Genomic DNA, 14,309 nt, shown 5'->3' with positions numbered 1-14,309 from the left:
TGTCGCTGGGTGGGGTTGGGGGTGATCAGTGATGTCGCTGGGTGGGAATGATCAGTGATGTCGCTGGGTGGGGGTGATCAGTGATGTCGCTGGGTGGGGGTGGGGGTGATCAGTGGTGTCGCTGGGTGGGGGTGATCAGTGATGTCGCTGGGTGGGGTTGGGGGTGATCAGTGATGTCGCTGGGTGGAAGTGATCAGTGGTGTCGCTGGGTGGGGTTGGGGGTGATCAGTGATGTCGCTGGGTGGGGGTGATCAGTGGTGTCGCTGGGTGGGGGTGGGGGTGATCAGTGGTGTCGCTGGGTGTGGTTGGGGGTGATCAATGGTGTCGCTGGGTGGGGGTGATCAGTGATGTCGCTGGGTGGGGTTGGGGGTGATCAGTGGTGTCGCTGGGTGGGGGTGATCAATGGTGTCGCTGGGTGGGGGTGATCAGTGATGTCGCTGGGTGGGGTTGGGGGTGATCAGTGGTGTCGCTAGGTGGGGGTGATCAGTGATGTCGCTGGGTGGGGGTGGGGGTGATCAGTGGTGTCGCTGGGTGGGGGTGATCAGTGGTGTCGCTGGGTGGGGGTGATCAGTGATGTCGCTGGGTGGGGGTGATCAGTGGTGTCGCTGGTGGGGGTGGGGGTGATCAGTGGTGTCGCTGGGTGGGGGTGATCAGTGGTGTCGCTGGGTGGGGAGATCAGTGGTGTCGCTGGGTGGGGGTGATCAGTGATGTCGCTGGGTGGGGTTGGGGGTGATCAGTGGTGTCGATGGGTGGGGGTGATCAGTGGTGTCGCTGGGTGGGGGTGATCAATGATGTCGCTGGGTGGGGGTGGGGGTGATCAGTGGTGTCGCTGGGTGGGGGTGATCAATGGTGTCGCTGGGTGGGGGTGATCAGTGATGTCGCTGGGTGGGGTTGGGGGTGATCAGTGGTGTCGCTGGGTGGGGGTGATCAGTGATGTCGCTGGGTGGGGGTGATCAGTGATGTCGCTGGGTGGGAATGATCAGTGATGTCGCTGGGTGGGGGTGATCAGTGATGTCGCTGGGTGGGGTTGGGGGTGATCAGTGGTGTCGCTGGGTGGGGGTGATCAGTGATGTCGCTGGGTGGGGTTGGGGGTGATCAGTGGTGTCGCTGGGTGGGGGTGATCAGTGGTGTCGCTGGGTGGGGGTGATCAATGATGTCGCTGGGTGGGGGTGGGGGTGATCAGTGGTGTCGCTGGGTGGGGGTGATCAGTGGTGTCGCTGGGTGGGGGTGATCAGTGATGTCGCTGGGTGGGGGTGGGGGTGATCAGTGGTGTCGCTGGGTGGGGGTGATCAGTGATGTCGCTGGGTGGGGGTGATCAGTGATGTCGCTGGGTGGGAATGATCAGTGATGTCGCTGGGTGGGGGTGATCAGTGATGTCGCTGGGTGGGGTTGGGGGTGATCAGTGGTGTCGCTGGGTGGGGGTGATCAGTGATGTCGCTGGGTGGGGTTGGGGGTGATCAGTGGTGTCGCTGGGTGGGGTTGGGAGTGATCAGTGATGTTGCTGGGTGGGGGTGATCAGTGGTGTAGCTGGATGGGGTTGGGGGTGATCAGTGATGTCGCTGGGTGGGGGTGATCAGTGGTGTCGCTGGGTTGGGGTGATCAGTGATGTCGCTGGGTGGGGGTGGGGGTGATCAGTGGTGTCGCTGGGTGGGGTTGGGGGTGATCAGTGGTGTCGCTGGGTGGGGGTGATCAGTGATGTCGCTGGGTGAGGGTGATCAGTGGTGTCGCTGGGTGGGGTGGGGGTGATCAGTGGTGTCGCTGGGTGGGGGTGATCAGTGATGTCGCTGGGTGGGGGTGATCAGTGGTGTCGCTGGGTGGGGGTGGGGGTGGGGGTGATCAGTGGTGTCGCTGGGTGGGGGTGATCAGTGATGTCGCTGGGTGGGGGTAATCAGTGGTGTCGCTGGGTGGGGGTGGGGGTGATCAGCGGTGTCGCTGGGTGGGGATATCAGTGGTGTCGCTGGGTGGGGAGATCAGTGGTGTCGCTGTGTGGGGGTGATCAGCGGTGTCGCTGTGTGGGGGTGATCAGTGGTGTCGCTGGGTGGGGGTGATCAGCGGTGTCGCTGTGTGGGGGTGATCAGCGGTGTCGCTGGGTGGGGGTGATCAGCGGTGTCGCTGTGTGGGTGTGATCAGTGGTGTCGCTGGGTGGGGGTGATCAGTGGTGTCGCTGGGTGGGGGTGATCAGTGGTGTCGCTGGGTGGGGAGATCAGTGGTGTCGCTGGGTGGGGGTGATCAGTGACGTCACTGGGTGGGGGTGAAGGTGATCAGTGGTGTCGCTGGGTGAGGGTGATCAGTGGTGTCGCTGGGTGGGGGTGAGGGTGATCAGTGGTGTCGCTGGGTGGGGAGATCAGTGGTGTCGCTGGGTGGGGGTGAGGGTGATCAGTGGTGTCGCTGGGTGGGGGTGAGGGTGATCAGTGGTGTCGCTGGGTGGGGAGATCAGTGGTGTCGCTGGGTGGGGGTGAGGGTGATCAGTGGTGTCGCTGGGTGGGGAGGTCAGTGGTGTCGCTGGGTGGGGTTGGGGGTGATCACTGGTGTCGCTGGGTGGGGGTGAATGTGATCAGTGGTGTCGCTGGGTGGGGAGATCAGTGGTGTCGCTGGGTGGGGGTGAGGATGATCAGTGGTGTCGCTGGGTGGGGGTGAGGGTGATCAGTGGTGTCGCTGGGTGAGGGTGATCAGTGGTGTCGCTGGGTGGGGGTGTGGGTGATCAGTTGTGTCGCTGGGTGGGGGCGATCAGCGCGGTTATGGCTTGAATCTTGCTGTGGGGGTTCCTGTGTCGTCTCTAGTGGGGCATATGTGTAGGGTCACTGGTGGGGGGATATGGATAGGGTCAGTGGTCGGGGCGATATGGGTAGGGTCAATGGTGGGGGCCATATGGGTAGAGTCACTGGTGTTGGGGATATGGGTAGGGTCACTGGTTTTGGAGGGGGGAATATGGGTAGGGTCAATGGTGGGGCGATATGGGTAGGGTCAGTGGCGCGGGCGATATGGGTAGGGTCAATGGCGGGGGCGATATGGGTAGGGTCAATGGCGGGGGCGATATGGGTAGGGTCAATGGCGGGGGCGATATGGTTCGTGTCACTGGTGGGGGTATATGGGTAAGGTCACTGGTGGGGGTATATGGGTAAGGTCACTGGTGGGGGTATATGGGTAAGGTCACTGGTGGGTTATATGGGTAAGGTCACTGGTGGGGGTATATGGGTAAGGTCACTGGTGGGTTATATGGGTAAGGTCACTGGCGGGGGGGATATGGGTAGGCTCACTGGTGGGGGGGTTATGGGTCGGGTTGCTAGCGGGCTGTGGGGTGGGATATGTGTCTGCTCACTGGTTGAGGTATCAGAAGTCTTACTGCTGGGGTTATCCATGTTGTGCCTGTGGTGTGGTTATTGGTAAATGCGGTGTACGGTACCGGTGTAGTCTCCGGTGTGAATGTTGCCTGATGATCGGTGTTGCACTCCTGGCCCAGCTGCTTTGTGTTTTGTATGTTTGTAGGCAGCCGAGCAGCGAGAGTATCGCTCAGACCCCCGAGCTGCTGCGTCGGTACCCACTGGAGGACCACCGCGACTTCCCCCTCCCGCCCGACGTCGTCTTCTTCTGCCAGCCCGAAGGATGTCTCAGCGTGCGCCAGAAACGCACCAGTCTGCGCGACGACACTTCTTTCGTCTTCGCCCTGACCGATAAGGACAGTGGCTTGGTGCGCTACGGGGTCTGTGTCAACTTCTATCGCTCCTTCCAGAAGCGGGGCCGGGACAGGCCGGACCGGGGGCTGCAGCATCCGAAGGGCAGTGCCTCCGAGCCGCTGGATAATGACCAAGACAACTCCGACAGTGGCTCGTCCCTCGCTGCCCACAGCGCCGATTCCACCCCCGACATCAGCCGCTCGCCCCGGCTGAAGCGCCACGTGAAGAGTGGCACCCGATCGCGCAACAGTACCCTGACCTCGCTGTGTATACTGAGCCACTACCCATTCTTCTCCACCTTCCGCGAATGTCTGTACACCCTCAAGCGATTGGTGGACTGTTGCAGCGAGCGGCTGCTTATTAAGAAGGCAGGAAGTCTGAAAGGCATTCAAAGGTGAGTGAGCGTGTGCACTGATCAGTGCATTGCATGATGTGGTGCATTTCGGTAGGAAGACAAAGGAAGCCACGTACTGCTTGAATACAAGAGCCTAAATAGGGTAAAGGAGCGAAGGGATCAAGTGGTACAGATACACTAATCATTAGAAGTAGTGACACAGGTTAACAAGGCAGTCAAATAGCAGCCCAAGCACTAGGGTCCATTTCTGTAGGAATAGAATTGAAAAGCACAGAAGTTATGTTAAACTTGCATTGAACAGTTCTGGTCTCCATATTATAAAAAGGACATAGAGGCACTGGAGAAGGTGCAAAAAAGGATTTACAAGGATGATACCAGGATTGAGACGTTATAACTATTTGAAGAGGCTGGGGACCTTTTTGTTCGAAAAGAGGAGGCTTAAGGAGTGATCTGGTAGGGGCCTTTAAGATTATCAAAAGGTTTAACAGGGTAGGCGTGGAGAAAATGTTTCCACTTGTGGGGGAAACTAAAACCAGGGGTCATAAATATAAGATAGTCACTAATAAATTCATTGGGAAATTCAGGACAAGACATACCTGGGCAATTTTCCACTTTGTAGATGCCAGTGCTGTAGCCGTACTGGAACAGCTTGGCTAGTTCCAGAGCACAAGTCTTCACTGCAGCTAGGATGTTGTCAGGGCCCATAGCTCACTGTATCCAGTGCGCTCTGCTGTTTCTTGATATCACGTGTGTTTGAAGACTGGCATCTGTGATGGTGGGGACCTCAGGAGGAGGCTGAAAAGGATCATCCACTCGGCACTTCTGGCTGAAGAGTGTCAGCTGTGGCTCAGTGGGTATGGGCAGCACCCTCGCCTCAGGAGGTTGTGGGTTCAGGTCCCACTCCAGGGACTTGAGCACACAAATCTAGGCTGACACTCCAGTGCAGTGCTGAGGGAGCACTGCACAGTCGGAGGTGCCGTCTTTCAGATGAGATGTTAAACCGAGGCCCTGTCTGCTCTCTCAGGTGGGCGTAAAAGATCTCACGGCACTATTTTGAAGAGCAGGGGAGTTATTGCCGGTGTCCTGGCCAATATTTATCCCTCAATCAACATAACAAAACAGATGATCTGGTCATTATCACATTGCTGTTTGTGGGAGCTTGCTGTGCGTAAATTGGCTGCCGGGTTTTCCACATTACAACAGTGACTATACTCCAAAAAGTACTTTAGTCGCATTATTTTACCGAGTGCTACTACTTTAGTGATAGTTCCTCCCTCCCTTTAATTATCCACTATTGGGATGTTTTTAGTGTCTTCTACCATGAAGACCGATATAAAATATTTGTTCAACATCTCTGCCATTTCCCTGTTCCTCATTATTAATTCCCCAGTCTCATCCTCGAGGGGACCAACATTTACTTTCGCCACTCTTTTCCTTTTTATGTACCTGTAGAAACTCTGGCTAAATGTTTTTATATTTTGTGCTAGTTTACTTTTATAATCTATCTTCCCTCTCATTATTTTTTTTAGTTGTTCTTTGCTGGCTTTTAAAAGTTTCCCAATCCTCTGGCCTCCCACTATTCTTGGCCACATTGTATGCCCTTATTTTCAATTTGAAACCATCCCTTATTTCCTTAGTTAGCCAATTTATGCACAGCTAGGTCCCACAACGGCAATGTGATAATGATCAGATGATTTGCTTTTTTAAGATGTTGGTTGAGGGATATATATTGGCCAGGACACCAGGGAGAACTCCCCTGCTTTTCTTTGAAATAGTGCCAGGGGATCTTTTACGTCCACCCGAGAGAGCAGGTGGGGCCTCGGTTTAACATCTCTTCTGCAAGACGGCACCTCCGACAGTGCAGCCCTCCCTCAGTACTGCACTGGAGTGTCAGCCTGGATTATGTGAACCCACAACCTTCTGACTCAGGCGAGAGTGCTACCCACTGAGCCATGACTGATACCTTTAATAAGTATTTTGTGTTGACGGGGAGTTTTCTCTCTCTCTAGCCATCTTTGTACATGATAATCCAAATCATTATCTTTTTTATCTTTTTTGTAAAGATTTTTGGAAGAAGTTTGCATATGGGTCAATCTATAGCAAGCAGTTTGCTCAGAACAAATTGTGACACAGGAACTGTGATGGTTCGGAATAACAGAGGCTATTTGTGTTGTATTAGTGGAGCTCTGATGGCACTGTTCTGGATAGGTCAGATGCTACGCTGGTTATAAGGACTGTAGTTTATACCCTGTAATTCAGTATCTTAATCTGTTGAGCTAGATCTGTGTTCTTTTACATAAGCAGGTCAAACAAAGTTTGATTGTTTGGTCAGAGTACTCTGAAAATTGAGAAGTACATGACCGCTTTAGCTCAAGGTCCAGAGGCAGTCAATAGTGAGTAATTCGCCGTTTATTTCACTTAAGGTTGATTAGCATCTGATAAAGTCTATGGTGTTAGAGATAGGTAGCTGTCGAAGGATAGATTGCAACAGCTATCATCGGTGCTGAGCATTCGATAAGGTGCCACATAAAAGGTTGTTCGGCAAGATTAGGGTTTAAGGGATTATGCATTAGCATGGATTAAAGGACAGAAAACAGAGAGTAGGGATGAACGGGTTATTTTCCAGTTGGCAGGCTATAACTAGTGGGGTGCCGCAAGAATCAGTACTTGGGCCATAGCTATTTACAATCTATAATAATGACTTCAATGAAGGGACCGAGTGCAATGTATCCAAGTTTGCTGATGATACAAAGCTTGGTGGGAAAGTAAGCTGTGAGGAGAACACAAAAGTGACTGCAAAAGGATTTAGACAGGTTAAGTGACCCTAACCCTAACAGATTAAGTGAGTGGGCAATAAGGTGGCAGATGGAATATAGGGCTCAAATTTCCCCATGAGTTGCCCCGCTTTTTTTTGGAGCAAGTAGCTTTTTTTGGAGTAACTTAAAAATCGCAAATTTCCCCATTTAACTTGCTCCAGGGTAAGTCAGTTAGTTAGGTTTTTTTTTTTAGTTTCGTTTTTTTTTCTCCAACAGTGGGCATGACCAGCCACTACGCCATAGTAGTAAATTTGGCCAGCTAAAAGTTACTCCAAACTAACTTAGGCCAGTGTATGTGGCCACTTTTGTAGGCGCAGAAAAACCTTACCTACATTTAAGAAATCAGCGCAGGTAGCCAGTGATAAAAGGGGGGGGGAGTGGAAGGTGAGTTAGAGGATTCTAAAACACTAAACACCTTCACAGCATCAGCATAACATCAAAACAACTTCAGCACAACATCTTCACGACATCATCAAAAATAAATGAAAGATAAATCAGCTGCTGAAAATAGAGCACTCCTAACTTGCCGACTGCAGAGCAAAACGCCAGGGCTAGGGGCGGCAGGCACACATGACTGTAGGGGTGAGGGATGTTTTTTTTTTACAGTTCCTAAATGTTGTGTGGTGATAATGGAACATGATTCAGTTTTAATGCAAAAAATCTTTTATTGGAAAGTTTACAATGCACTTCCACAACAACAAGAACAACAGCAAAGAAAGGCTGCACCCATCTCTCACCCACATATCGGAGAATGTGCATTTCCTCATAGGGGCGGTGATGGTAGTGGGGGGGGGCTGGGGGCCTGGCTTGGGGCTCAAAAGAGGCTGGTGTGGGGATTGCAGTGGGAGTGGCATTTGAGTATCCGGCCTGTGTGCCCTCATTGTAGCAGCTAGCTCCCTGATGGCCTCTGCCATCGTTTGCACTCCCTCTGACATGCCCGCCCTCAGTTCCCGTCTCAGTGCTGAGATTTCTCCCGACAGTGTCACTACCTCATCACACACCCCACTGATGGCGGCCACGAGTGATTGGGTAAAGGCATTGGTCTCCTCACCCAATGACATAACCTGATGTACATCTGATGAAGGCTGCATCTCAGGAGAGACTGGTCGGTTTCTCCTTCCCCTCGCCATGGGTCTGCCTAGTGGTACCCCTCCAGTGTGAGGCGCAGGCTGGGACGGTGGGGCACTGGGTGTCCCAACCTGCATTCCACCACTGCCACTGGGACCCGCAACCTCGGAAGGTGTGAAACCAAGGAATATTGTGGCAGAGCTCATGGAGGTGCCTGGCAAAGTGATGCCCTGTACCATGGACTGATCCATATCGCCATCAGCATTCTCCCGCACACTGATCCATGGACCCCTCCTCCCCCCACCCTCCACCCCACCCACCTTGGTCTGGAGCGGCTGCATCTGGATCATCTTGTTGATGTTCAGGATTATCTTTTTGTTCTGCAAAATCAGTCAAATGGCTAGCAGGAAATGAGGGGGCAGGTTGATTTGAAGGGCAACGATGCATTTTCATGATTTACCCTCGCGAGTGGGCCCAGCTTGTGCAGAGCTGATTCTTTTTCTGCCGGTGCGACTCAGCAAGGCAGCGACCCTCTGTTCCAGGGCTGACAGTTGACGCAGATTTGGCAGCCCTCCTCCTGTTCTAATTTTCTCCCTTTTGTTGTCGGCTAATTTCTTCTGCAAAGATGAAAATATAATTTTTGCCACATAGTGAGCTTCTCATGTGACATATACAGATGATCACAGTAACAATTGCAATTCCATTTAAAACTCAAAATAATACTTACACTCACCACTTGACCAACGTCCTGCCATTTCTTTTTACACTGGCTTCCAGTTCTTGTGGTATTCACCCCTGCGGAGAATTCTTCTGCAACTAGGTTCCAGCGTCTCCTCATTTCTTTGGGTGGAACTTTTGTGGGACCACTCTCACTGATATCCAGCTCCAGCCATTTGTCCTCACTGACAGTGACTAGTTTCTCCACTGCCTCATGCAAGAAATTCTTAGTTCTTGTTGCATGCTCTTGCGTCTTTGGTGTATCGGATTCACACTCAGGTAATCTTGAAAAAACAGTTCTCATGTTGCATGCACCTATGCAGCACTCCTTTCCACTCCCTCAGCCACCCAAAAATTAATATTAACACCTTACCTTCCAATATGGCCTACTGCCAATGCTGCTGATGCTCTCCCTTTAAATGACCGATTGCCAACGTTCCTGGCCCATTGCGCATGCACGCACGCTTCAATGTGCATTGCGCATGCGCGCGCACACAAACAGATGTGTCCCCCTGTCAGCACTCGAAGACACGCTGGGCCCAAGCCCCGCCCCCCTGCCGGCTGCACCGAGCAAGCATGACCCAAGCTCCGCCACCCGCAGGTTTTGTAGCGCCACGCCACGGGACCACAGGGATCCAGGAGCGGCCAAATTATCCCGGTACGTTTTCGGCTCATTTTCTCCACCATGAAGTCGGCGCACCACGTCTAACTACGCCGCTCTAAGCGGCTGGGGAAATTTGGGCCCACAGTGTGGGGAAATGTGAGGTTATTTGCTTTGGTAGGAAGAATAGAAAATGGTGATAAACTATTAAAAGTTGGTGTTCAAAGAGACTTGGGTGTCATTGTACAGGAAACACAGAGAGTTAACATTTCAGGTACTGCAAGCAACCAGGAAGGCAAATGGCATGTTGGCCTTTAATGAAAGGGGGTTGCAGTACAAGAGTAAGGAAGCCTTGCTACAATTATACATGGCTTTGGTGAGACCACACCTGGAGTACTGTCTCCTTATCAGAGGAATGATATACTTGCCTTAGAGGCAGTACAACCAAGGTTCACTAGATTGATTCCTCAGATGAGAGGGTTGTCTCATGAGGAGAGATTGAGTAGATTGGGCCTACATGCAGGTGCAGCAAGCAGTTAGGAAGGCAGACGGTATGTTGGCCTTCGTTGCAAGAGGATTTGAGTACAGGAACGAGGATGTCTTACCACAGTTACACAGGGCCTTGGTGAGACCACACCTGGAGTATTGTGTAGTTTTGGTCTCCTTACCTAAGAAAGGATATACTTGCCATAGAGGGAGTGCAGCGAAGGTTCACCAGACTGATTCCTGGGATGGCAGGACTGTCGTACGAGGAGAGATTGGGTTGACTAGGCATGTATTCACTGGCGTTTAGATGAGAGGGGATCTCATTGAAACGTATAAAATTCTGACTGGGTTGGATAGGCTGGATAAGGGGTAGGAAATTTAGGACCGAGATGAGGAGAAATATTTTCACTCTGAGGGTGGTGAACCTGTGGAGGCCAAGTCACTGAATATATTTAAGAAGGAGATAGATAGATTTCTAGAAACAAAAGACATCAAGGGGTATGGGGAAAAAGCGGGAATATGGTGTTGAGACAGAGGATCAGCCATGATCATATTGAATGGCGGTGCAGACTCGAGGGGCCGAATGGCCTACTACTGCTCCTATTTTCTATGTTTCTACTTCATTGGCTGTAAAGCATTTTGAAACGTCCGGTGGTCGGGAAAGGCGCTATATAAATGCAAGTCTTTCTGAAGAAGGTTACGAAAGCGTCAGCCTTGTCTCTACACATCCTGTACCCCACCATCATCGAGGATGGGATGTTCTTGGAGCTACATTTCCATATTGTTGGGGCAGATTTTGATGCAGCTCAGCTGGAAAAGCTTGGCCAGAGGTAGGGCTAATTCTGGTCCACTGGTCTTCAGCTCTACAGGTGGGATTTTGTTATGGCCCTGATGCTGCTCCTGGCATGCTCCTTCAACATGTCTCATTGAACCAGGGTTGGTCCTCTGGTTTGATGGTAATGGCAGAGTGAGGGATATGCCGGGCCATGAGGTTACAGATTGTGGTAAAATACAATTCTGCTGCTGCTGATGGTCCACAGTGCCTCGTGGATGCCCAGTTTGAGCTGTGAGAATGTTTCTGAAAGTAGCTCACCTGGCAGGGTGGTAGTGCCACACAACACGATGGAGGGTGTCCTCCTTGAGAAGACTTGGGCTCAATGAGGACTGTGTGATGGTCACTCCTACCAATACAGTGATGGACTGAGGCGTCTGCGACAGGTCAATTGGTGAGAATGAGGTCAGTTTGGTTATTCTTTTGTGTTGGTTTTATTGGGTAACGATGGCAGGTTTCCAACCCTACACCAGTTGGACTTTTAAGACAAACGGACAGTTCATGGACATTTTCACTGATACTTGCTTTTTCCCACACATCATTTTTTTTTCTGACTTAATTAAAATTCTGTAACTGGCTTGGCGAGTTGGTGCTATCTGGTGTGCTGGCACTGCCACTGCATGTCTGTGTGGTATGCTGGTACTGTTCCTGCGTGTCTGTGTTGTGTGCTGGGGCTGTTCCTGCGTGTCTGTGTTGTGTGCTGAGGCTGTTCCTGCGTGTCTGTGTTGTGTGCTGGCGCTGTTCCCATGGTCAGACTGTTCCTGCGGTGAGATGGCCCTGTGTTTGTTTGGGATGCCATGCCGTTATGTTGTGTGATTGGGAAGGTGGCACTGTGTTCTGTGACGGAGGGCCATTTCTGCCCGGGGGCGGGGTCGGTGGCTGTTACTGTTTTTGGGGGTGGGGGGATGGCGGGGTGGGAGCTGTTTCTGCCAGGGGAGGGGAGGCGGTGGGCGGGAGGGAGGGGTGCTGTTTCTGCCGGGGGGGAGGGCTGTTTCTGTTTTTTGGGGGGGGCTGTTTCTGTTTGGAGGGGGCTGTTTCTGTTTTGGGGGGTGGGTGCTGTTTCTGTTTGGGGGGGGCTGTTTCTGTTTGGGGGGGGGGCTGGTTTCTGTTTGGGGGGGGCTGTTTCTATTTGGGGGGCGTGTCTGTTACTGTTTTGGAGGAGTCTTGTTTCTGCTGGTGTGGGGGGGGGGGGCGCGGTTCTGTTTCTGCCGGTGGGAGGGGGCGGGGGTGGCTGTTTCTGCTGGGGAGGGGGGGGGGTCTGTTTCTGCCGGTGGGGGATTGGTGGAGGGAGCTGTTTCTGTTTGGGAAGGTCGGTGGGGGGAGAGTGGTGGTCCGTCTGTGAGATGGCCCAGTGTTGGATGCTGCTCCGATGACTTGCTGTGCTCCACACGGTGTCGGGAGGTTTGGAGTGGAGCAGATGTTGGTGCGTTTGATTTATTGTGACAGTCGTCAAAACTGATGAGAATGCAGCCCATTAAGGGCAGAATGGTCTGGGCGAGATCCTCCTGCTGCCATTTGTACAATTGAATCTCCTCGATTTCCCACTGAACAGCCCTCTTTATATCCTTGTCATCAGCCTCACTTGGCAGCTGATGCCAATAACCTGATTACACACTTTCAGCCAAGTTGAATGGCAGCTTTTTCCTGCGCTCTGTACTGTGACTATGAACAGTCAGTCAGTGTCAATTCCTTTCTTTATTCATTCAGTTTGGAAGTACTGTTCCCTTTTCTGATTGCTGTTTTCCTGCTTTGGTCATTCACCATTCATTCTGTAAATCCTTTCGCCCTCCTCCAATAAAAAGCGATTGGTCCGACCCAGTGCCACGACAATTGCCCTCGACCCCTGTGCCATCTTTTGGATCAGACGTTAAACCGAGGCCCCGTCTAACCTCTCGGGTGGATGTAAAAGATCTCTCGGCAATATTGGAAGAAGAGCAGGAGTAGTTCTCCTGGCCATCACTTGTCAGCCACCATCACTGATGCAGATTATATGGTCATTTATTGCATTGCTGTTTGCGGGACCTTGCTGTGTGAAAATTATCTTCTGTGTTTCCCCACATTACAAGTGACTACACTTCAAAAAGTACTTGATTTGGCACATCCTGTGGATGCGAAAGGCGCTATATAGGCCTGTTATTTTCTTTCTAACTTGATACAGTTGAGTTAAGGTCCCATTGAGAATGTTAGAGGCAGTTTCGCACCATCCCTCCAGTACATTGGAGGGCACAGGCTACCGAGCTGCGACTGGTGTCTGACCCTGACTATGATTGTCTGACTGGCCTTGTGTGACTGGGCTACCGAGGGCAGTGGTGCTGCTCATGGTCGAATAGCATAGAGGGAAGCGGGTAATTGAAATTGTGAGTGCATAACTGTGGGATAGGAGGGCAGAATGATTTAACCTGAAGTGAGCTGAGGTCTGTTCCCAGAGCAGTGTGTAATTGGAGTAGCTGATGGTGCGAGCATTAGCCCACTTCCCACGGCCGAACATCCGGTTAAGGGGTTTGAGTGCAGATCCGGATGTCACGCTCAGCTGACCACACACTGCTGACTGGCTGAGGAGGTCACAGGTACAAGTCGCACTCCCATTCACGAAGGGGGACTTCATTGCCCTAATCAGCTCCCAGCATTGACTTCAAGCTCCAGTGTCAACTGCTCGAACACGGCATTTATCCTCACTCCATCTGCACCTCTAACACCTCCTTCACCCTCATTCCCTCCTCTCCCCTTAAGCCCTCTTCACCCCTTGCCCTCCCCTCAACCAACAGCTTCTCTTCACACCTCACTCCCTCCCCCAGCACCTGCCCCTCGCTCCCTCTACCCAGCACCTGCCCCTCACTCCCTCCCCCAGCACCTGCCCCTCACTCCCTCCCCAGCACCTGCCCCCTCGCTCCCTCCCCCAGCACCTGCCCCTCGCTCCCTCCCCCAGCACCTGCCCCTCACTCCCTCTACCCCACACCTGCCCCTCACTCCCTCTACCCAACACCTTCCCCTCGCTCCCTCCCCCAACACCTGCCCTCGCTCCCTCCCCCAACACCTGCCCCTCGCTCCCTCCCCCAACACCTGCCCCTCGCTCCCTCCCCCAACACCTGCCCCTCGCTCCCTCCCCCAACACCTGCCCCTCGCTCCCTCCCCCAACACCTGCCCCTCGCTCCCTCCCCCAACACCTGCCCCTCGCTCCCTCCCCCAACACCTGCCCCTCGCTCCCTCCCCCAACACCTGCCCCTCGCTCCCTCCCCCAACACCTGCCCCTCGCTCCCTCCCCCAACACCTGCCCCTCGCTCCCTCCCCCAACACCTGCCCCTCGCTCCCTCCCCCAACACCTGCCCCTCGCTCCCTCCCCCAACACCTGCCCCTCGCTCCCTCCCCCAACACCTGCCCCTCGCTCCCTCCCCCAACACCTGCCCCTCGCTCCCTCCCCCAACACCTGCCCCTCGCTCCCTCCCCCAACACCTGCCCCTCGCTCCCTCCCCCAACACCTGCCCCTCGCTCCCTCCCCCAACACCTGCCCCTCGCTCCCTCCCCCAACACCTGCCCCTCGCTCCCTCCCCCAACACCTGCCCCTCGCTCCCTCCCCCAACACCTGCCCCTCGCTCCCTCCCCCAACACCTGCCCCTCGCTCCCTCCCCCAACACCTGCCCCTCGCTCCCTCCCCCAACACCTGCCCCTCGCTCCCTCCCCCAACACCTGCCCCTCGCTCCCTCCCCCAACACCTGCCCCTCGCTCCCTCCCCCAACACCTGCCCCTCGCTCCCTCCCCCCAA

The 14,309-nt window shown here is 53.5% G+C and overlaps 1 protein-coding gene across 1 annotated transcript in view; it reads left to right on the top strand.

The window, feature by feature from the left end:
- The window catches only part of madd (MAP-kinase activating death domain), a 117,705-nt gene that overhangs the window by 25,668 nt on the left and 77,728 nt on the right, over positions 1–14,309 (top strand). The window contains exon 3 of the mRNA XM_070871679.1: positions 3,487–4,068. Within this exon, the coding sequence (XP_070727780.1) occupies positions 3,487–4,068 (582 nt within the window). The remainder of the gene's footprint in view (positions 1–3,486; positions 4,069–14,309) is intronic.

This window comes from Pristiophorus japonicus, unplaced genomic scaffold, assembly GCF_044704955.1.
Source record: "Pristiophorus japonicus isolate sPriJap1 unplaced genomic scaffold, sPriJap1.hap1 HAP1_SCAFFOLD_274, whole genome shotgun sequence".
Taxonomy (NCBI): domain Eukaryota; kingdom Metazoa; phylum Chordata; class Chondrichthyes; family Pristiophoridae; genus Pristiophorus; species Pristiophorus japonicus.
Note: the sequence above shows the minus strand (reverse complement) of the source record. Positions and strands in the feature narration are given on the sequence as shown.